The sequence below is a fragment of the Nomascus leucogenys genome, chromosome 5 (assembly GCF_006542625.1).
Source record: "Nomascus leucogenys isolate Asia chromosome 5, Asia_NLE_v1, whole genome shotgun sequence".
NCBI lineage: Eukaryota > Metazoa > Chordata > Mammalia > Primates > Hylobatidae > Nomascus > Nomascus leucogenys.
Genome location: NC_044385.1, coordinates 47,973,155 through 47,996,841, shown reverse-complemented (window position 1 = coordinate 47,996,841; position 23,687 = coordinate 47,973,155). Strand labels below are relative to the sequence as shown.

General features: G+C 50.2%; 1 protein-coding gene across 2 annotated transcripts in view; it reads right to left on the bottom strand.

The window, feature by feature from the left end:
• Positions 1-23,687, bottom strand: part of MROH7 (maestro heat like repeat family member 7) — a 72,682-nt gene that overhangs the window by 1,129 nt on the left and 47,866 nt on the right. For both annotated transcript variants that reach the window (XM_030813030.1, XM_003273068.3), the window contains 9 exons: positions 22,386-22,576; positions 16,310-16,447; positions 13,366-13,480; positions 8,397-8,537; positions 7,543-7,722; positions 6,604-6,759; positions 6,107-6,229; positions 2,674-2,776; positions 95-157 (listed from right to left, as the gene is read on the bottom strand). In XM_030813030.1, coding sequence (XP_030668890.1) covers positions 95-157; positions 2,674-2,776; positions 6,107-6,229; positions 6,604-6,759; positions 7,543-7,722; positions 8,397-8,537; positions 13,366-13,480; positions 16,310-16,447; positions 22,386-22,576 — 1,210 coding nt within the window. The remainder of the gene's footprint in view (positions 1-94; positions 158-2,673; positions 2,777-6,106; positions 6,230-6,603; positions 6,760-7,542; positions 7,723-8,396; positions 8,538-13,365; positions 13,481-16,309; positions 16,448-22,385; positions 22,577-23,687) is intronic.

Here is a 23,687-nt window from a genome sequence, read left to right as displayed (position 1 = left end):
GGGACACATCCCTTCCCTTTCCCTATTACCCACTGTGATTCTACTCACTGTCTCACTGTCCCCTGAAATCTCACCAACGCGGGGCATGACTTACCTGCTTTCACTTCATTCAGACGATCTTCTGTCATTATGCTCTCCATGCAGGGGACCAGGGACCCTTGAGCATAATCCAAGAAGTGAGGGAATTTGTCTTCCGAAGTTGACCCCACCCCAACCCACCCTTAGACCAGAGCTCCTCAGAGATGCTTTTCCCATTATCCTCCAGCCCCACGCATGAGGACACAAAACTTCATTTGGACCCTGGGACAGACTCCCCAAGAGGGGTTGGGAAGGATGGCTGGTCCAGTGGGCAGGATGGCACCAAGATAGGGGCAGTATCTGGGCTGCAGCTGACTCTCAGTGCAGCCTGAGGCTGGCCCAGTACCCAGGCTGAGGCTCAGTTTCCTCATCTGTGACACAAGGAATTGCTACCTCTGCTGTCCACTTCTATGGGGAATTTGAGCAGTAATGTAAGACACTGAGCACCTTGCATACCTGTCAGGCAAGGCTATAGCAGGGCCCTAGAGGGCTGAGATTCAGCTATGCTGGGTCAAGGATATGTTTCTGATGACTCCCTGATGCATTGCTCATCCCTCCCTTGCTCCCAGCCTGTGAGCCTGGCTCCTGCAGTATTTACAGGTCCTTAAATGGGCTGTACCTCTCAGAGGCTCCTTCCTTCACTATCGTTTTTTGTTTGTTTGTTTGTTTGTTTAGACAGTGTTGCCCAGGCTGGAGTGCAGTGGCATGATCATAGCACACTGTAGCCTCAAACTCCTGGGCTCAAGCAGTCCTCCTGCCTCAGCCTCCTGAGTAGCTAGGACTATAAGCATATGCCACTATGCCCAGCTAACTTTTTTAGTATTTGTTTTTTGTAGAGGTGGGGTCTTGCTATATTGCTTAGGCTACTCTCAAATTCCTGCCCTTAAATGATCCTCTCACCTTGACTCCCCAAAGGATTGGGATCACAGGAGTAAGCCACCCTGCCTGGCCCCTCACTTCTTTTCCTGGTAATTCGTATTTGTCCTTGAATATGCAATTTAACAAGTGGTTCCTCCAGGAAGTCCTTCCTCACCCTGCTGCGGATAAGTTAGGTGCTTCTCTAGGTTTCTTGAGTATCTGTGAGCTTTTCTCTATCTGTTTATACCACATTGTATTTTACTTGTGATTTATGAATTTTATCTCCCACCAGACCAGAAGTTACTTAATCTTAGATCCACTGAGGGGTGAGAGTGGGAGGGCAAGGATCTGAGGATCCAGCCGAGGATGCAAAATTGTATACATATATGCATTTTTTTCAGGAAAGTATTCATAATTTTCTTCAGAGTCTCACAAAAAAGCCATAACCCAAAAAAGGTTAATAATCATTGCACTGCTCTGGGAGCTATCTATGGGCCATAGATATCTGGGAGCTATCCATGGGAGCTATCTATGGGCAGATCCAGGCTCTACTCAACTCTGTTTCCCCAGCACAGGCCCTGACATAGAGATGATTCCCAGGGTGTTAGACACTCCATTTTAGAAGTGATTAATTCGGAGCAAGATTTAAAGAAATCAGCACGTAGGAAGCAGATGTCTCTGAGCAGCCCCCACATTCTAAGGGATCCCTCCAGTCCTGGGCATTTTTCTTCTGCCCCAGCACTGATCATGTTAACAGCCACCTCCTATCACCACACCTTCATCAGCATCACCTCCTGAAGGGCTCTTTGTTGTTCTAGCCTAAGCATCGCACCTCTCACAGGGTAGGGAATCAACGTTCGCTAAATAAACCAGCAGATGGGTGGATGGATGATCGGATGGATGAAAACAGCAAATTAACTTGGGAAAGGTACTAAAAGAAATATCACTTCACAAATGGCATCATTTCCAAGCCTCTTTGCAACAAGGTCTCCTGGCCCTTGGTGAAGGGCACGTGGTTATTTGGAGGGAGGGGTGAGTAACTGGGAGGAGACACACCCACTTGCCATCAGAAGGGTCCTGTGGGGGGCTCTGGTCAAGGGGAATGTACTGTTTGTTTTTGGTGTTTTTTGTTTGTTTGTTTGTTTGTTTTTTCCAAAAAGGCAGAGTTGGGATTATGGGAAATGGAAGAATGAAGATTGCTAACGCTGAGCACCTGTATGTGCCATCCCTCCCCTTTTAAAAAATATTCTCATTCAGTCTGTGAAACAGGAGGTGATCCCTATCTTACAGATGAGGAAACTGAGGCTCAGTGGGAGTAAATGATCCAGTAAGGGTGACACAGGAAGGGAACCATGGAACTGAGATTCTACTTGACTCTTTTCACTATGCTGCTTGGTCCCTCCTGCTGCTCTCAATGGGGGATTTGCCCAGGCTCCTGCTAGGCTTGTACCCATGCTGTACTCCAGAGAAAAGCAGCAGTCCTGCCATGTACAGTTGCCAAGGTTGTGACCTGCACAAAGACTTCAGACTGAATCCAGCCTGTGGCTCACTTCCTAAGCCATGATCTTAGAGTGGGGAAAACCATTCTAACTTGCACGGTGGCTGTCTGCTGGCCAAGCCTTGCACCCAAAGGGAGGCATCCACCCAGGTGCTGGAAGGGCTAGCAGCCTTGGAGGAAACAAATTGGAGAGCAGGCAGAGCCCTGGCAGCAGGATGACTTATGCCAGGGCAGGTTACCTATGAACATGACTGAGCACTTCCGGAGGGAGGCCCGTGAGTTCTTGGCATACTCCAGGCTCTGGCTGAGGAATATGAAGGCGCTGTCTCGGTGGGTGTTCACCTAGGACAAAGAGAAACCCCAAAAGTGCTGGCCTCTCAGAGGAACCAATTGTTCATCCACCCTTCTTGAAGCTAGGAATGGTGACCCTCACCCCCTGCCTCTTAAATACATCTGCTCCCTCTGCCTGAGCCCCCCAGAGGCCAGGGCTTATCTCCTCTTAGCTGATTACAACAATCACTTTGATGATGTTCCTGCCTTGGGTGTCTCCTCTTCCAATTTATCCCCCTGCTGCAGTCAGAGGGAAAGTTCTAAAATGCAGATCCAGCCAGAGATGCGAATGGACATGGCATGTGAGGGACATAGGTAAGGAGACAGTTTGACCAGGATGAAGGATTCAAGGTATAGAGCAATGGGGACAAACTGGAGAGTTAGGGGGTCTTAAAAGCCCTTAAAAGCCAGACAGAAATAGGACTTACTCGTACATTAGGAAATAGGAAGGCAACATTGATTTATTCTTAATAGGACAGTGAGAAAACCACGTTTTGGGTAAAATAGTCTGACAAAGGTAGTCATGATGGGTTTGACAGGTAGAAAGTGGTAGACAGTTGTCCAGCTAAGGAGCTGTTGAGGGAGAAGATAAGAAATCTGATTTGATCACTCTCCTGTTGACAACCGATGTATATCAAGGCCTAAGCCTGGCATGCAAAGCTTCACGATCATGTTCTGGGTCTGACCTTCCTTCCAAGTCTCAGCTCCTTCCACTGACTCCACCTGTCATGCCCACCATGCTGCACTCCGAGGATATGGCCAGCTATCCCCAGATCTGCACCTTCTACAAGAAATTGCTCCTATTTGGAGTGCCCTTCCCACTCTTCTTCACCTTATAAATTCCCTCTCATCCTTTAAGCCCCAGCTCAGGTGCTACCTCCTCCCTGAAGCCTTCCACAGCTCTTAGGCAGAGCTCCATCCCACCACTCTTGATGTTTCTAGCAGATCTTGCTCATCCTTTGTCATGACACCTATGACACTGTGTTGTAATTATTTATACTGATCTCCCCCAACTATGTCTCGAGCTCCCCCAACTATATCTCGAGCTTCCCCAAGAGAAGGGGCCATTTCACTCAGCTAAGAGTCTCAGCACCCTGGACAGGGCCTGGCTTGCAGCAGGTGCCCAAAAAGTGTCAGATGAATGAATGAACAAATGAATGAACAGGTTACCAGCCCCTTCTTAAAGCTAAGCCTGGAGGTTGACCTTTAAATGAGCAAAGCTCTTGATGGCCTGAAGAGCAAAGAAGAAACTGAGGACCCAGAGGGGTCTAATGTAGAGGTCACAAGATGGCAGCCACGGGCTACAGTAGCCTGCAGAGCAATGACAAGCACAGTGTTTAAAACGTGCTACATTCGGCCGGGTGCAGTAGCTCACACCTGTAATCCCAGCATTTTGGGAGGCTGAGGCGGGCAGATCACCTGAGGTCAAGAGTTCAAGACCAGTCTGACCAACATGGAGAAACTCCATCTCTACTAAAAATACAAAAAAATTAGCTGGGTGTGGAGGTGCACGCCTAAAATTCCAGCTACTTAGGAGGCCGACGCAGGAGAATCTCTTGAACCCCCTAAGGTGGAGGTTGCAGTGAGCCGAGATCACACCACTCACTGCACTCCAGCCTGAGTGACAGAGTGAGACTCCGTCTCAAAAAAAAAAAAAAAAAAAAAAGAATAGGTTTCTAGCTTTTCTCATGAAACCAGAGGACCTGGCAAGAGAGGGGCCTGCACGGTGAGCTTGAGCTCTTCACCCCTACCTTCAACGGGGCCTGGGCTCTCCAGGGTGCTCAGGGACCGCCACTTCCACACCACTCATGATTATCTGCCTGGTCACTGGCTACTGTAAGCATTTGAATTAGTGACCCTGGCCAAGCACTTCCTCCAGACCTCTATTTCCCGCTGGAATGTGATGGTAATATCATTAGACCCTCAATTGCAGAGGCTTTGAGCATTACTGATAACGGTGGTGGCCAAAGAGCTTTTCTCAGTCCAGTAACAATTTGTGGCTTTGTATATTTGTGTTAGATTGGTGTGGGGAGTGATGGACTCCCCACTCAGATGTCCCTTCACACGGGAGGGATTAATTCCCCCAACTCTGGGCGTTGCCTGGGCTGAGAACTGCCTGGCCCGAGGTCAAGCCCTTCCCAGGGTGACTGGCATCGAGTGACAGATGAACACAGGAGTGTACAGACCTGACCCCCAGGCCAAATTTGGGAATCTCATGGCAGTGCTGGCTGAGACCTCCGCTGAAGCTACATTAAAACTTGACCTCTCCCTTTTTATTCCTGTTTCTTCCACTCCCTTCCACGGGTATCGGTCCCGGGGCACTCCCTCATATGCTCACTGCTGCCCACAACAACAGGGAAAGTAGATTGAGACCGCAGGCAAAGCTTCCCAAATGACATGTAGAGGACTAGGCTGTATCCTGCAGAGTTGTGCTTCTGTGTGTGTGTGTGTGTGTGTGCGCGCGCGCGCATGCACGTGGCTTGCTCCTACCTCATGATGTTCACGGGTATCACTGAGAAAGGAAGCTCTGTGGTTAAATAAGTTTGGGAAACTATTATATAAACAACCATGAACACAGTTCCTCAACACAAAACATCTCAGAGCCTTTAGTATCCTGATGTCATTGCAAATCTACAAGAGGAGAATGTCAGTGCAGAATTTCCCAAACTTACTTGCCTTCAGACTTCTTTTCCTCCCTCTGGGGCATATTTTGTGAGACTGGTGTTGCAGGTAATACACTCTGGGAATTGGTGTCATAGTGCGGCCCTTGAGGCCGGGATCTAATACAAGCAGACTGTGTTTTAACAAGACCATTCTGGTGGCCTGCATGGGAAATGGATTGGAGGGGATGAAGTTAAAGGCTGGGAGACCCCTTGGGTGGCTGGGCCAATAGCCTAACCGAGGGGTGTGGGTGCCCTGAATTAAGGGCAATGACGGCAGCAGGGTGGGGAGGGAAAAGCAGATTCCAAGATACTCGGGATATTTAAGATTGATCAAATGTGGAGGGTGAGGGAGATGAAGGAGCCCAAGATGATTCTAGGTTTCTGCTTGGGGGCTCTAGAGGGAAAAGGAGGAATTGAAAGGAAAAGGCACAGGCTCAAAACAGACAAGCTGAGCTTGAAGTGCCCATGATCATCGTGGGAGGTATGCAGGAAGCCACTGAACAGAGAACACTAGAAGTCAGGAGAGAAGCCAGGGATGGAGAGGAACGTTCCAGAGCCAACAACTTGTAGTTGGTCATGGAAATAGGATGCTGGTGGGAAAAGAAGGAAGAGAGAGACACAGAATTCGCCACCTCCAACACGCTTGTAAAAAGCCACCCTACCCTCTGGGAGTACTCACAAGGCACTTGCAAATTTTGGCCACCGTCTGCTGCTGGCTGTCCCAGGGCTTCCGGCTATAAGCTCTTTTTGGCAACTCCCAAGCCATGAAGTAAGAACAGCGCAACAGGGTCTTCACACATTTCTGGGAATCAATAGGAAGAAAATGTCAGAACTGTGGACAGCCAGACTGTGGTCCAGAAAAAGGGATTTTGAAAACTCAGTTTCTATTTGAAATTGTACAAGCGAAGCTGACCATTTTTAATTTTTTAATTACTGTTATTTTATTTTTATTTTGCCCATGATTTAGGACCTTTTTCTTTTTTTATGCATCAGCTATGACCAGAAGCTGTGGCCATGTTGAGGAAGAATCCTGATGTGAGTGCCTTTAGCAAACAGACATGGACATACATAACTGCCCCCAGGATTGTTTGAGACTCTGGCTTGGTTAACGTAAAAAGAGGTGTGCCCACAGGGCCCGAGGGAGGGGTACAGGGTGCAGGGCCCACGCACACTCACCTGGCTTACCTTGGCGTTGCCCTCCTGCATGGTCAGCAGTAGGGGCACCAAGGTGCTGACCAGCTGCTCCTCCATGGCCTGAGTGCGTGGTGCCCGAAGCTTCTGGACCACCTTCCCATACAGGTTGATGCAGGAGGAGCGCACGTCCTCTCGTGCCTGGGGAAGACCAAAGGCTCAGAGGGGGTCCTTCCCCTGGGACGCCACTCACTGCGGCTGATTCAGAGCAATTGTTCCCCTCACTCAAGCCTAGGTCTGGAACTCTCCCGACTCTTCCCAGCCAGACCCCCACTAACCTGAAAGGCACCTGAGCACTAAGCAGGAAAATGCCTCCCTCCCCTCCTCTGCTGGGAGCAGTTTAAAGAAAAAAAAAGAAAAAACTGGCCAGGTGCTGTGGCTCATGCCTGTAATCCCAGCACTTTGGGAGGCTGAGGCGGGGCCGGGGGTGGGGGGGCGGGATCACGTGAGTCCAGGAGTTCAAGACCAGCCTGGGCAACATAGGGAGACCCCCATCTCTACAAAAAATGCAAAATTAGCTGGGCATGGTGGTGCATGCCCATAGTCCCAGCTATTAGGAGGCTGAGGTGGGAGAATTGCTTGAGCCAGGAAGGTGGAGCTGAGATCTTGCCACTGCACTCCAGCCTGGGTGCCAGAGCAAGATCGTCTTTAAAAAGAAAGTACCCCCTCTAGATGAACCAGTCACAATAGATGACCCTCTCTGGGGAGACTCGATTGTGAAAGAAGAGCTTCCTCTGTCAGAACCAGTTAGAATAAGGAACCTTTACAAAAAGATGTGGACCAGCTGGGACAAAGTTCCTCTCCCAGTAGGCTGACCCAACCCTGCCCAGGTCCCGATGGGGGCATAGGAGGAATTGCAGCCCCCGAGGTAGTAAAAGACCCCCTCTCGATCCCTCCTGCTCCTTCGCTCTGTGGGGTCCTCACGTCGCTGAAGTGCGGCAGCAGGATCTGCAGCATCTCCACATAGACCGCACTGTCCATCAGCTTCCGGTCCCGCCCCTTGAAGACAGCCTTGAGGTTGTGGACCGCTTCCACCACCAGCATCCCATCCATGTTCTTCAGGCCCTTCACCATGGAGGGCAGGAGGGCCTTCACCTTGGCGGTCTGTGGGGCAGGAGCATTTGGGATGAGGGCTCCTACCTGAGCTAGCAAGTAGGAAGAGACCCAGCCTCTGATTCACTGAAATGAACTTGGTGGTCCAATCCCCACTTCCAGGCCTTGGCTATGCCGCCCCACCTGCCTGGAATACCCTCGCCCAACCGCTTGCTGCTCCTCGAAGCCCTCTTTGGCCTCACTGACTCCTTGGCCAGGACCCTTGAGGCTCTTTGCTGTCTGCCCCCTTCCTTGGCTCTAGGTAGGTGACATGCTGTGTTGTCAGTTAGCTTTCTATGTCCTGTCCTTTCATAGCAGCTACATCGTGAGCTGCAACAGTGCCTGGTAGAGAAAAACAAAGCACTTTTAAAAATGCTAATGATGCCGCAACAATCTGGGCTCAGTTTCCTTATCTGTAAAATAGGAATACTTGTGCCACCCTTTGCCCTTCCTATACACACTGCCTTTAGAATCATTGTGAAAAACCTAGATTAGAAACTGTTCAAAAGGAATAAAATATATAGATTTTTAAAGGATATCTATTTTACAGATGGGGCAACTGAGGCTGAGATAGAAATGATCTCTGATTCCAGCTGTGGGCTTCTGAGGGACTATAATTGTGAAGCTCTGCCCTTCCTCCAGTCTGGGGCCTGGCTGGGCCACGCTTTCCTCTGCCTCCCACTCACCTTCTCAGTCCTGCGGGCCAGGATGACCAGGCCTCGAATGGAGAGCACCTTCATGATGGGGTCGTGGTGGATCAGGCCTTCTGCCATCCGCCCCAGAGAGTATTCCTCGGGGATCCGGCGCACCTGCTCCATCTGGAGGAGCTGAGGGAGCAAAGGGTCATTACTTCCCAGGCTGAGGGGGGCAGGGCAGCCCCCTGGCCTCTCATGCACTGGGATTGCACATTGGATACCAGGCTCAGCTCTGCCCAGACCGTCAGACTTGCAAAACCAACAGATTGCTGAAAGTCTCCATCTGATGTCCATCAGCACTGTGTGGCAAAGCTGAGTGTGTCACTCTCCAGCTCTGAGCCCGTGACTGCCCGTTGTTGCCTTTCCCATCAGGCCCCTGCCTGCCCTGTGGCCTCATTAACAGCAGCGTGCCCACCCTCCAGCCCACACCCTCACCACCAGCCAGCCAGCTTCCAACCAAGCTGTCCCCTGTTCCCTGAACTACCCAGGCTGTTCCACCCCTTCTGTGCTGGCAAAATGCCCTTCTTCTGGGATGCCCACCTCCACTCTGACCCCTGCCACCTCGCAGGGCTCCATCCAAAACTCAGAGCCTTAAAGCTAGGCTTGACACTGCCCCTGGCCTCATTTAGGCTGACTGCCTCCTTCCCTGGGCCCTTGGGTGCCCTGGACTTCCTCCTGAGGTGACAACTGGAAACCTTCAGTGCCTCCATCTGCCTCCCCTATCCAACAGGGGATTTCCCTGACGACAAAACCCGAGTTGTTCCTCCATGGGCCCCTGTTAGCTAACATCAACTCTGGTGCAGAATATGTGCTCAGGGACTGCGTGCTGCATGAGTTCAGGTCCAACATGAATCTTGGCTTGGGCCGGGCACGGTGGCTCATGCCTGTAATCCCAGCTACTCAGGAGGCCAAGGTGGGTGGGTCACCTGAGGTATGGAGTTCAAGACCAGCCTGGGCAACACGGTGAAACCCCCGTCTCTACTAAAAATACAAAAAATTAGCCAGGTGTGGTGGCACATGCCCCAACTACTTGGGAGGCTGAGGCAGGAGAATCACTTGAACCTAGGAGGTGGAGCTTGCAGTGAGCCAAGATCGCATCACTGCACTCCAGCCTCGGCGACAAGAGCGAGACTCCACCTTGAAAAAAGGAAGGAAGGAAGGAAGGAGAGAGAGAGAGAGAGAAGGAGGGAGGGAAGGAGGGAGGGAGGAAGGAAGGAAAGGGGAAAGAAGAAACAAAGAAAGAAAGAAGGAAGGAAGGAACAAAGGAAAGAAAGAAAGAAAGAAAGAAAGAAAGAAAGAAAGAAAGAAAGAAAGAAAGAAAGAAAGAAAGAAAGAAAGGGAAAGAAAGAAGGAAAGAGAAAGAGAGAAAGAAAGAAAGGAAGGCCAGGCAAGGTGGCTCACAGCTGTAATCCCAGCACTTTGAGAGGCTGAGGCGGGTAAATCACCTGAGGTCAGGAGTTTGAGACCTGGCCAACATGGGGAAACCTCGTCTCTACTAAAAATACAAAAATTAGCTGGGTGTGGTGGCAGGTGCCTGTAATCCCAGCCACTCAGGAGGATGAGGCATCAGAATCACTTGAAACTGGGAGGGGGAGGTTGCAGTGAGCCAAGATGGCGCCATTGCACTCCAGCCTGGGAGACAAGAATGAAACTCCATCTAAAAAAAACAAAAGAAAGAAACTTGGCTCCTTTCCTCCTAGGTATGCCCTCCTCTTGCACTCCCTGTGGCGGGGTTAGCACTACCAGCCCCCCATCGTCCAAGCTGCACACCAGCCTCCCCTTATCTCCCACCTCTCCCCCACTGGCCTCCCCACCCACGGCAGCCAACAGGTCTTCGATGCCTGCTGCTTCACTCTCACAAACGCTTCTCGCCTCCATGCCCTTGCCTGACATCTCCTGTGACTGTTGAGCCCATGTGTCTGCATTATGGGAGGAAAGAGCTGGGGAGAGGCAGAGCTGGAGGAGGGGGCAGGACAGGTCACCAGGGGGAGGAGGCAGAAAAGGAGGGGCTCCACCTATCCCCTGTCCTCCACCAATTTACACCACCAATATTCAGGCCTGCTGTGCACAGCTTCTGGACTGGGCACTGGAGACATGGAAAAGAGTCATGAGAACCCTAAAAGCAATGTAACTGACTCACAGAGAGCACTTCCTATGTGCCAGGCACTGTTCTAAGTGCTTTATGTAAAACTGACCACTCTAGGAGGTGGTCATCATCCCCATACTACAGGTGAGGAAACTGAGGCACAAGCAGGTTAAGTGACTTGCCCAAGGTGGCACACTTCCCTTAAGGAGTTCACCTGCCACTGGGAGAAGCAAGCACACACACCGTCACAGCCGAGAGGGCGACAGGAAGCCAGGGCGGAGGGGACGAGGGTGAAAGGGGCGTCTGAGCTACATCAAAGTGCCACGGCTTTAATGGTGGGGCTGACTCTGGCCAGGAGCAGACACCTCTTCTGGGGAGGTAGAAAAGACTGAACCTGGGCGAAGACCCTTGCTGCAGGGCAGAAGGGCCGCTGCTCAGGAGTCCAGGGAATGTTGGGGACAAGTTAAACCTAGAGTCCCTGACTTTATGGTGGACACAGGAATGCCCCATAAGGTCTGGCAAGATCCAACCTCCCTCCTCTCCTGCAAGAACCCATGTGGTAGCCACTAACAGACTTAGAAGTGCCTCTCCCAAGAGGCTGACCAAAATAGAGGACCGTGTCAGGCAGGCCTGTTTTGATCTCTCTGGACTCTCTGAGCTCTGTGACCTTAAAAAATTCCGCTTAACTCACCTAAGCATGTGTATCACAATTTCTTCTCGGCAGGGTTGCTGTGCAGATTAGTGAGATAACATTTAAAAGAGGTCAATACAAGTGTTTGGCACATAGTAGGCCTGTAAGAAATGGTAGTTTCCCTTTCTCTTTCCCTCACCATGGTCAGGGAAATTGGAGTTAGAACTGGATTGAGCTGGGGCTGGAACCCAGGACTCCCGACCCCAAGGCCAGGTTTGTTCTACCTGGAGGTGACACATTCTGCTGGTACCTGCAGTATTTATTCGGGCACTCCTTCATCCATCCCATCCCCACTTCTTGGGGCCCTCCTAAAGTTGGACCTGGGGGTGCAATGCCAACATGACATGGTCCCTTCTCCCAACTCACAGCCCACATGCAGTGGCAGAAAAGATGACAAAAGTACCTAGGATGCCCATGCTGCCTCTTGTTCATTCAGCAAACTTTAAGGTTCAGCTTAAATGTCATCTCCTCCAGGAAGCCTTCCTTAACCTTCACACTATCCAAGCAGCCAATGAGCCTCCTGCCTCTGAGCCTCACTATACAGATCCTAGTGATAGCCCAGACCTGCCTCATGACAACCATCAGGTCACAAGAACTAGGCAAGCATGGTGGTAAAAAGAGTGGGTTTTACTATGTCAGTCAACAGACAAATGGATAAACAAAATGTGGTATGTACATGCAATGAAATACTATTCAGTCTTCAAAAGTAAGGAAATTTTGGCCAGACGCAGTGGCTCACACCTGTAATCCCAGCACTTTGGGAGGCCGAGGCGGGAGGATCATTTGAGGTCAGGAGTTCGAGGCCAGCCTGGCCAACATGGGGAAACCCCATCTCTACTAAAAATACAAAAATTAGCTGGACGTGGTGGTGCTTGCCTGTAATCCCAGCTACTCGGGAGGCTGAGACAGAAGAATTGCTTGAATCTGGGAGGCGGAATTTGCAGTGAGCCAAAATCACACCACTGCACTCCAACCTGGGCAACAGAGCAAGACTCCATCTCAAAAAAAAAAAAAAAACAGTAAGGAAATTCTGATGCATGCAACAACACAGATAAATCTTGAAGACATTATGTTTAGGGAAACAGCCAGGCACAAAAGGACAAATACTGTATGATTCCACTTACATAAGATACCTAGAATAGGCAAATTCATAGAGATAGAGAGTAGAATAGAGGTTACTAGGGGCTAGGGGAGTGGAACGGGGAGTTTGTGTTTAGTGGGTGTCGAGTTTCAGTAGTGAAAGATATGAAAGTTCTGGAGATGAATGGTGGTGATGGTTGCATAACAATATGAATGTATTAATGTCATTGAACTGTACACCTAAAGTGGTTAAAATGGCAAATTTTATGTTATGTATATTTTACCACAATTTTTTAAAAACTAAAAGGAAAGGGGAGGGCTTTAGAGCCCAAATGTCTTTATTTGAATCCTGGATCTGCCACTTACAAGCTGTGTGGTCTTGGGAAAGTTTCTTAAATTGATGCCTCAGGGTTTTTTTTTCTCTAAAATGGGGCATGGAATAGTATCTGAGTCATAAGATTAGTATGAGACCAAATGAATCAATGTGTGTCAAGCTCTTAGAACATGCTTGGAAGATAGTAAGTGCTCAATAAATATTAGCTGTTATTATTAGCAAGTCTCTCTCTTCTGGGTCTGTCCCTACCAACTTCTCCTGACACCTCTCCCCAGCACCTCCCTAACACACACTCAGCTTAGTTGTCACCTCCTCCAGGAAGCCCTCCCTCCCTGATGCCTCCCTCCTTCAAGTCACTTGTTTCCCCACCACAGCCTGGATGGCCCCACCATAGCCCAAGTCACTCACTGGCATCACCCCCATGTTATAACTGGGGTGTCCTCTGTGTCCTCTGCCACACCAAAAATTCCTTGAGGGCAAGGTAGAGTCAAATTCACATTTATGTCTGGTGCCTGACACACAGAGGTGCCCAGCAAAGGTTTGTGGTTCCCTGGGCACTAGGGGAGTCTGGTTAAGAGTGGAATGGGGTAAAGGGTGGAGAGACGGGGAGAGGAGGGAGGGAGACCAACAAGATCATAGTCAAGAGAAGTCACTCCCATGGGAAGGCTTTGTAAACTATAAAGTACAGTTTACATAGGAGAAATGACCAGTGATGTGAACCGAGGCCCGGGAGGAGCTCCCGCTGTGTGCCCGCTGCCCCCATTGGTACCTCCACGAAGAAGGCCGTGGCCGTGATCTTGTGCTTCTCGTCGCCTCGCTCCAGGAGCGGGATGAGCAGGTAGAGGATGCGGCACAGCTCCTGGCAGGAGTACTGCACCATGGCCCTGGGGGTGGGAAGGGGGAGCAGTCCCCTCAGGTCTCCAGCCCCAGGGGGATTTCTGGGGTTTGCTTGTGACACTGGAAATCCTGGGTAAGCCAGGATCACCTGGATTCCTGCGTTCCCAGGATTTTCCACCTGGGTGGGATCTCAGAGGTCATCTGGTTTCACTGCTTCATTTTACAGATGAAGAAACTGAAGTCCAGAGGGGAAAGAGACTTGCCTGAGGGCACAGCACAAATCAGTAAGAGAGCCAGGCTGAAGACCCTCAGCTGCACAGGACCACGTCAGGCAGCAGAGAGAGGAAGGAGAGGATGTGAAGGCCCACTCACCAGGCGCCAGGCGGAAGGCACATGCGTTCACATTGTTACTCCATCTGATCCTTCGAAGCAGGTTACTGTTATTATCCCCATTTCATAGATGAGGAAACAGAGGCTCTAGGTGTGAACTGCCCACGGTCACAGAGCTAGAAAATGGCAGAGCTGGAGCCCCAACCGAGGGCTTGCATTCCAGCTGCCTCGTTCATTCTACTAAGCCAGTGGTCCTCTAAGCGCCATCTCCACTCAACCAGAGTATCAGCATCAGCTGGGAGCTTGTTAGAAGTGAACTATCCCAGGCCAGGTGTGGTGGCTCAGGCCTGACCACTTTGGGAGGCTGAGACGGGCAGATCATTTGAGGTCAGGAGTTCGAGACCAGCCTGGTCAACATGGTAAAACCCCGTCTCTACTAAAAATACAAAAGAAAAATTGGCTGGGTGTGGTGGCACATGCCTGAAATCCTAGCTACTTGGGAGGCTGAGGCAGAAGAATCACTTAAACCCAGGAGGCAGAGGTTGCAGTGAACTGACATTGTGCCACTGCACTCCAGCCTGGGCAACAGAGTGAGACTCCATCTCAAAAAAGAAATGCACCATCCCAGATCTACTAAGCAGGAACTCTTAGGGCAGGGGGCACAGCAACCAGTGTTTTCACAGGTCCGGCAGTTGATTCCGTTGCACACTCAAGTCTGAGGAGCACTGCATTATGCTCCACCGTCAGTGAATCCAGTGCAGTCTGGCAATCATGTGTGGAGTCCGGAATGGGACAGCTGGGTTCAAATCCTGGCCCCAGCATTAGCTGTGTGACTTGGAGAAAGATGCTTAACTTCTCTGGGCTTCCATTTCCTCATGTATAATGCTGGGATACTAATAGTGCTATTTCACCGAGGGATGTGGCTCACGCCTGTAATCCCAACACTTTGGGAGGCCAAGGCGGGCAGATCACCTGATTTCAGGAGTTTGAGACCAGCCTGGCCAACACAGTGAAACTCCGTCTCTACCAAAAATACAAAAATTAGCCAGGCGTGGTGGTGCATGCCTGTAATCTCAGCTACTCTGGAGGCTGAGGCAGGAGAATCACTTGAACCCAGGAGGCAGAGGTTGCAATGAGCAAAGATCGCACCACTGCACTCCAGCCTGGGCGATAGAGCAAGACTCTGTCTCAAAATAAATAAATAAATAAAAGTGCTATTTCATCAGTCATGGTGAGGATTAAATGGGATCATGCATGTGACAGCTCTCTGCATGGTGCCTAGAGCATAGTAAGTGCTGAACAAATGTGACTGTATCCTGAGACCCTGGGGAAAGCACCACCCGGGGCACTCAGGGTGCAGGTCTAAGATGCAGGCTCTCCTGCAGGAGTCACAGCATTGGAATCAAGGTTCTCCTTCTTGACCCCATGGGAAGCTGTGCGTGGCCTGGGGAAGAGCTTTGGTCTGGGTCAGCAGGTCACTTCCCAGCTCTGCCACTTCCTGCCTGTGTGACTTTGGGCACATGACAATTCCTCTCCAGACTTGGCATGTTCCTGTGCAAAATGTATATTAATCACCCCTGCCCCACCAGTGACTATAACTACAGCAAAAATTAGCCTGCATGGAGCTCTTACCATATGCCAGGGGCTATTCAAAGTACTTCTTTCAGGCTGGAGTGCGTGGTGCCATCTCAGCTCATGGCAACCTCCACCTCCTGGGTTCAAGCAATTCTCATGCCTCAGCCTCCCGAGTAGCTGGGACTACAGGCACATGCCACCACACCCAGCTAATTTTTGTATTTTCGGTAGAGATGGGGTTTCACTATGTTGCCTCCACAGACCTAACTGACACTTACCATCAGCCTGGGCAACATGTGCCATCATGTACTACACATTCAAATGGGAAAGAACAAAAGAACATACACAAAATATCAGCAGCACATTGTTGATAACTGTGTCTAAAAGACAGGTTCAAGCTGTTCTTGAACTCCTAACCTCAGATGACCCACCCGCCTCAAACGCCCAAAGCGCTGGGATTACAGGCATGAGCCACCATGCCTGGCCTGTTCAAAGTACTTTAATTAATCCTCACCCCATCCCTCAGAGGTGGGTCTATTATTTCCATGCTATTGAAGGAGAGTGGAGGCTCAGAGGGAAGTAACTTGTCCCAGGTCACACAGGTGGCAAGTGGTAAGCTGGGGTTCAGATGCAGTCAGGCCATCTCCAAGGCCACACCTCAACAACTTGGTTATAGCACCGTTTCTGTATTGGCGTGGGAACTAAATTCATAATGCACTAAGGAAAGGTGCTTTGGGGATACTCTAAGTGCTCCACAATTGCCAGGAACCTCTGAAGAGTGAGTGCCATCTTTAACATTTGTATTGTCTACCTGCCAAGGAAGACAGCACCCTCCCAGTTGTAGAGAAGAGGTGACAGACTGAGCAAAGGGTCTTGCCCAGAGAGAGATGCAAACCCAAGTCCGTCTGAAGATCCTGAGGTCCCCCTCTTTCTCCCTCCCACCCCAACCCCAAGGTGGTCCTGGGACTCACCTTGCCAGCAGGGCCACTCCGCGGTGGTGGCTCTCCGCCTGCTCCATGAGCTCCCAGCCACCCTGGTCCTCCAGAAAGGTGGTCTCACAAGAGCAGCCCATCCTCAGTAGCAGGGTTTTCACCACTCTCACCACCCAGCTGCCAAGACAAGGCAATTGAGACCTCATGCTTACCTGGGCCCTAGCAGCCCAAGCCTCCCTCCACCCTGGCCTCTCCTGCCATCTGGCCCGACAAATTTCTCTTCACCATTTTAGGTAGGGGTATTCAGCATATCCACAAAGGGTGGCTTTTTACAAATAATCATTAGCTTTTAGAACAAGAGAGGAAACAGAAGCAAAGTCCACCTCCCTATGAAGGCTGTGCTTTTACCTCTGGGACCAGCCTCTCTCTCACCCTCCACTCCTCATCAGCCATGGGCTGGGCAAGCAGCCTCTCTGCTCACTCACAGTCTCCTATCTGGGCCGAGTCCTTCTCCAACTCGGGACACTTAAGGAGTGATTCTCAAACTGGATGCCCAGCAGCAGTCCTTGAGGAGCTTTTATGACCCACCAACTGACCAGACTGGGGCTCCGGCCAGTGCTTGTCAAGCTCCAGAGTGAGCCTAAGAAGCCCTGGGAGGGCGCTGACATCCTACTCTATGCCTGGCACTGCACTGTGTGTTCATACATGGGGTGGGGAGAGAGAGAGAGAGAGAGAGATCAGACAGAGGTTTCTAGATACATACACACACACACACACACACACACACACGCCCACACACTTTTTTTTTTTTTTTTGTCGCCAGGCTGGAGTGCAATGGTGCGATCTCGGCTCACTGCAATCTCAGCCTCCTGAGTTAAAGCGATTCTTGTGCCTCAGCCTCCTGAGTAGCTGGGATTACAGGCACGCACCACCACACCTGGCTAATTTTTGTATTTTTAGTAGAGATGGGGTTTCCCCATGTTGGCCAGTTCCCCATGTTGAACTCCTGATCTCAGGTGATCTGCCTGCCTCAGCCTCCCAAAGTGCTGGGATTAGAGGCGTGAGCCCCTGCTCCCAGCCTATATACACTTTTATTAAAATAAAAACTGACACTGTATAGAATAGAGCTTATGTTTAAGCAAAGTTTTCCAGAAACCTAAACATTTGCTGAAAGAGTTTATGGTGCACTTTGTGGACATACCCCAGCTGATACTGAGAGCTGGTGGCTCTCATGATTCAAAAGAAAGGACTTAAGTAATTAGGTAATCCTCAGAAATTTGCCCTTCATTTTCATGTTTTTGCTTTTGTAATGATCCAGTGTGAAAATAAAAGCTTTTCCTGAGGCCAGAATTTTGGAATCATTCAACCTCTGTGCTTATTCTTTGAAATGTGTGCTATCAATGACAGTCCCCTACTGGCAATGCCTCTAGCATTCAGAGTTACAAACAAAAGGGAGGGAGAAAGACAGGCAGGCTCAGTGTTGTCCAATTCTCCCATCACCATTCTCTTCCCTTTGCAAGTACTGGCTGAATGGCTAAGGTGAGATGTACAGGTTTTTGTTTGGAGAAGAAAGGTTGTTCTCTTCAAGTTCGGGCACTAGCACCTTTACCTAAGACAGAATGAGCCTCCTGCATAAGATCCTCCGGTGACTGGACCACCCTTCCCTCCCTGTGTGTCCCTATCTCCAGGGTCATCGTTTTGGACACCTTCTTACAAACTGGCTTGGGCACAGATTGAACTCCAGAGCTCAAAAGGGAATGACTGAATTAGAGGTTCCAGATAGCCACGGCCTGGCCAGTCCTCCCAGCCCTCATTTGTGTTGCGTGATGAATATGTATTTAGGCCAAAACTTCCGAATTCGCCGGGTGCGGTGGCTCACGCCTGTAATCCCAGCACTTTGGGTGGCCAAGGCAGGTGGATCACGAGTTCAGGAGATCAAGACCATCCTGCCTAACACAGTGAAACCCTGTCTCTACTAAAAATACAAAAAATTAGCCGGGCGTGGTGGCGGGTGCCTGTAGTCCCAACTACTTCGAGGCTGAGGCAGGAGAATGGCGTGAACCCAGGAGGCGGAGTTTGCAGTGAGCCGAGATAGCGCCACTGCACTCTAGCCTGGGTGACAGAGCGAGACTCTGTCTAAAAAAAAAAAAAAACTTCTGAACTTCTGAACTCAGAACCGCATCATTCATAGTTGATCCTCTCTGTCATTTCACCTCACTCCCTCAATCAGTCTTCATATTTTCACGAAAGTGATCCTGGGTTTCCCTTCCCCCTCCCTCCCACCCTGACCCCAAGGTGGTCCCAGGCCTCACTTCCCTCCCTTCTCACCCCACTCCTAAAGTTATACCTGCCTGCAACAGCCCAAACAGAGCCCGTGCTGCTTCGTGAAAAAATAGAGTTGAAACTCTTGGGAGGAGGGCTGTGCTGTGGGTGGTGGGGTGGCTCTTGTGTCCCCAAACACTCAGTCTGCAAGTTTCACCCTTCTAAAAGGCTTTCTCTGCAAAGTGGAGCAAGGGATGCCTTGAAATATTTATTCTCTGTCTCTGCACTGGGACACCAGAGCCAATGATTGATCTGACATGGAGTTGCTTTCTTTTTTTGAGATAGGGTCTAGCTCTGTCACCCAGGCTGGAGTGCAGTGGCAAGAACATGGTTCACTGCAGCCTTGATCTCTTGGACTCATGCGACCCTCCTGTCTTATTCTTCCAAGTAGCTGGGACCACACACCTGACTAATTTTTTATTTTTTTGGAGTGATGGGGTTTCGCCATGTTGCTTAGGCTGGTCTCAAACTCCTGGCCTCAAGCGATTCTCCTGCCTCAGCCTCCCAGAGTGCTGGGGATACAGGCGTGGGCCACTGCACCCAGCTGGAGCTGCTTTAAAGCCCAGGGCTGCTGAAAGTTTCACCTTCATGGAAGGCACAGAAACTGGGCTTCACAGGACAAGCTCTCAGGCCACTCCCTCCTCCTCCCGCAAACCCAAGCTGTTTGCAGGGGTAATTGTTGCACTCATTACCAGAGCCTGCCTCGCCTCTCGGGAGGATGTGCACTGATGCCCCGTGGAGCTATTCCACCTCATCACTGCAGTCTGGAGCACCGACAATTTGCTCTGGTGCCATACCCCAGAGGATTCATTTCCTGTACAAATCACCACAACCTGCGTGGCTCAAAACAACAGAAACATATTTTTTCGCAGTTCTAGAGGCCAGATATTCAAAATCAAGGTGTCAGCAAGGCCGCAGCCCTCTGGAGAGCCCAGGGGAGAATCCTTCCTCGCCTATTCTGGCTTCTGGTGGCTTCCAGCACTCCTTGGCTTGTGACCACATCACTCACTCTCTGTCTTCATCAGCCTTCTCCCCTGTGTCTGGGCCTCTCTTCTCCTTATAAGGCCACTTGGCATTGGATTCAGTGCCCACATGGTTAATCCAGGAGGACCTCATCTTGAGATCCTTAATTATGTCTGCAAAGATCCTTTTCCAAATAAGGTCGTCATCATAGGTTCTGGGCAGACATGTCTTTTGGGAGCCACCATTTAGACCGCAACATCTCATGGCTTTTCTGGCCCCCCTTCAGCCTGGCACATGCCTGCCTCTGCTTTTTCTGCCTCTCAGGCTGCTTCTGAGACACTGAGGTGAGGTGGATACTCGGGCACTCCTCCAGCTTCTCCTTGATGTCCTCAGCTGAGCCATTCCCTCTGCGTTGGCAGCTCATACCTTTCATCACTCCAAGGTCAAGAATTTTTTCCCATATGTGTTCCTCCGCCCCCTCCAGAGCCTCCTTTTTTTCCTTTGTGTTTTCCCCAGAGCCCATCAGCCTTCTGGGCGATGCTCTCAGGGCGGCACCTACGAGCATGAGCAAGAGGGGAATGGGAACTGGCCGCACTGCGGGCAAATGGTGTCTTGCTGGGATGCGACCCTATCTGGTCCTCACATCACACCTATGGGGCAGGAATCATTTATCCATTTCATAGGCAAGGAAACCAGCTGCCAAGAGGTAAAATTCATTTACCCAAAATACAACATTCTAGGTGATGAAGCCACGATTTGAATCCAAGACCTTCAGACTCAAGCCCACTACACAACTGTTTGCCCTCTGCCTCTCTAAATGAACCTTTCTGTGCATAACACAGAAAGTGTTATGCACACTCCTATCATAACAATAGGAGTCACAGAAGAAAAAACTGATAATCTTGGCTACATAAAAAAGATTTCTGGCCTGGACATGGTGGCTTACACCTATAATCCTAGCACTTTGGGAGGTCAAGGTTGGAGGATCACTTGAGCCTAGGAGTTTGAGACCAGCCTGGGCAACATGGCAAGACCTCCATCTCTACAAAAAAAAAAAAAATTTTTTTTTTTTTTGAGACAGAGTCTCGCTGTGACGCCCAGGCTGGAGTACAGTGGCGCAATCTTGGTTCACTGTAACCTCTGCCTCCCAGGTTCAAGCAATTCTCCTGCCTCAGCCTCCTGAGCACCTGGGATTATAGGCACCCACCACCACACCTGGCTAATTTTTGTACTTTTAGTAGAGACGGGATTTCACCATATTGGCCAGGCTGGTCTTGAACTCCTGACTTCAAGCGATGAAGTCAGGCTCAAGCGAGAGGATTGCTTGAGCCTGGGAGGTCAAGGCTGCAGTGAGCCATGTTTGCACCACTGCACTCCAGCCTGGGCAACAGAGTGAGACCCTGTCTCAAAAAAAAAAAAAAGAAAGAAAGAAAGAAAAAAAGCAAACTCAATGTCATTCATAAGAGAAACGCATACAAAAACTACAGCAAAATTCCAATTTTTTAACTCTAATATTGGCAAAGATAAAAATGTTTTATAACACATTGTGTTGGCACGGATGTAGGGAAATAGATACTCATACACTGCTGGTGGCACTGCCCTCTGTGGGAGGCAATTTGGCAAACTGGATGTTTTAGGAGTCACTCCATTTTATCCTTTGTCATGCAATGGTCAGGAGCTTTTTCTATCACCTTAACACGTAATGCAGAAGCCCTTTGATGTGCCCATTCTACTTTCAGGAATTGTCCTACGTATAAAATCGCATGTACACATAAAGACATATAAACAAGCAAACTCATTGCAGCCTTGTAACTGCCAAAGGCTGGAAAGCACTGAAATCCAGAGAAGCCTGGTTAAATAAATTCCGGTGCACTGGGATCCTATACATAGAGATACTATGCAGTGTTGAAAATAAAGAGACAGCTCGGCCGGGTGCAGTGGCTCACGCCTATAATCCCAACACTTTGGGAGGCTGGGGCGGGTGGATCACCTGAGGTCAGGAGTTCAAGACCAGCCTGGCCAACGTGGTGAAACCCCATCTCTATTAAAAATGCAAACAATTAGCTGGGCATGGTGGCAGACGCTGGTAATCCCAGCTACTCGGGAGGCTGCGGTAGGAGAATTGTTTGAACCCAGGAGACGGAGGTTGCAGTGAGCCAAGATTACGCCACTGCACTCCAGCCTGGGCGACAGAGCAAGACTCCATCTCAAATAAATAAATAAATAAATAAATAAGGAGACAGCTCTACAATACAATGGTCTCTAAGATATAGTATGTAATGAAGGCAAAAAATGTGTAGCAGTGTGAGGTGCTGCCATTGGTGTAAAAATACAGAATATGAGCAAACGTGTTTATCCCTGCATAATCCTCCTCTGGGAGGGCATGAAGAACTTCGTTGTCTTCGGGAACATAACTGGGGTAAGGACAGGGAAGGAAGCTTCCGTTTAATGTCTTTTGAGTATTTTACCCATGTGCCTATATTATCTACTCCAATTAATAATTAAAAATTAAGTATTTGGGCCTTGGATACAAACTTAATACAAATAATACCTCTAGGGAGGAAGGAAGAAAAAGTAAAGAGTGAACTCCTTGGGGAGGGCTGATTCTTCCCTGTGATCTAGACTAAACACAGTGTGTAATGCACAAAGCAGGTGCTCAAAAACAGTTGTTGAATGAATTATTGGCTCTAATAAAATTGTGCTTCTGTTTTCTCTTCTAGTCCCAAAGCTAATTTCTATTGATTGATTGCCCTGGAGACCTTTGGAGACTGGCTGGATGGCCCTTCCCACTGCCAGGGACAGCAGGGTCAAGAGAGACGGCAGAGCATACCGCACAGGTACGAAGGGAGAGGGCTGTGCGCCCTTCTTGGTGTCCTTGGGAGGAGCCACGCAGCCAGGCAGGTTGAGGCCGATGTGGTAATGGACCTGAATGAGCAGGGCCAGGAGCAGCTGGGGGTAGATGCGCCTCACACGGCCCATGCAGCTGTTGACGGACAGGAGCTCGCACAGGCCGCTGGCTGCCTATGGGGCAGAGGGGAAGCTGCTGGGATGTCGTGGCCCATCTTTCCAGCACTCCTGGCTGGGCCCTGGACTGCCTCTCTGGGAGGTAGGATCTGGGTCTTTGCTGGCCTCTGGCCCAGCCTGGGGAAGCTCGGATTCCCCACCCCACAGCCCCAGACCTCTGGCTCTCTGGCTAGACGCCCTGTCCCAGAGCAAGGACAACAGTCCACCCCTTAGTTTTGGTCCAGGGCTTTGATGTTTATGCAACCTTGGAAGAATCATGGTGGAAGAATACCTTCTACCTCCTGAGAGGTAAAGAGTCTTGATCTCATTTTGCAGGTGAGGAGACAGACTCAGAGGGGTGAAGCTGCTAGTTCAAGGCCACCAGCCCCTTGGGGGCAGAGCTGGAACTTGAACCCAGGTTTTCTGATACCAACTATAGCATGCTGTGCCTCTTCCTCATTCATAACACAGGCACACAGAATGTAAGGGGCACCAGGCTGGCCTCTTCACCCCGGGCCATTAAACTAGGCTGTCCTCACTCCCATCCCCATGAGGCCAGCAGCCAAGAAAAACAACACCAGCTTTGAGCAAGAGCCTGGCTCAAGTGCCAGCTCTGCCCCCAAGGGCTGGTGACCTGGGGCAACTTCTCCACCTGCCAGTCCAGCTCTGGACCTGGCCTGGGCCCACCCTCATACTTGGCCCACCAAGTCCTCTCTAACTGGCAGGAGGGCAATACTAGTGGGTGGGGAGTGGATGATGGGCTGGTGTCACAAGACTCATGGCTCATTCTGGCTCTACCACTCCCTGGTGACTCTGGGCCTCAGATCTCTAAAAAGTGGAGTCACTGATCATCATCCGGCCAGCCCCACAGGAGTGTTAGAGCCTGAATGAGAGGGCGAAGGTAAGCATGCTTTATACATAAATGGTTTGAGCTGTGCCATTAGGATTCCATGCAGGCCAGGCACAGTGGCTCATGCCTGTAATCCCAGCACTTTGGGAGGTCAAAGCGGGCAAATCACTTGAGGTCAGGAGTTTGAGACCAGCCTGTCCAACATGGGGAAGCCCCATCTCTACTAAAAATACAAAAATTAGCCAGGTGTGGTGGCGGGTGCCTGTAGTCTCAGCTGCT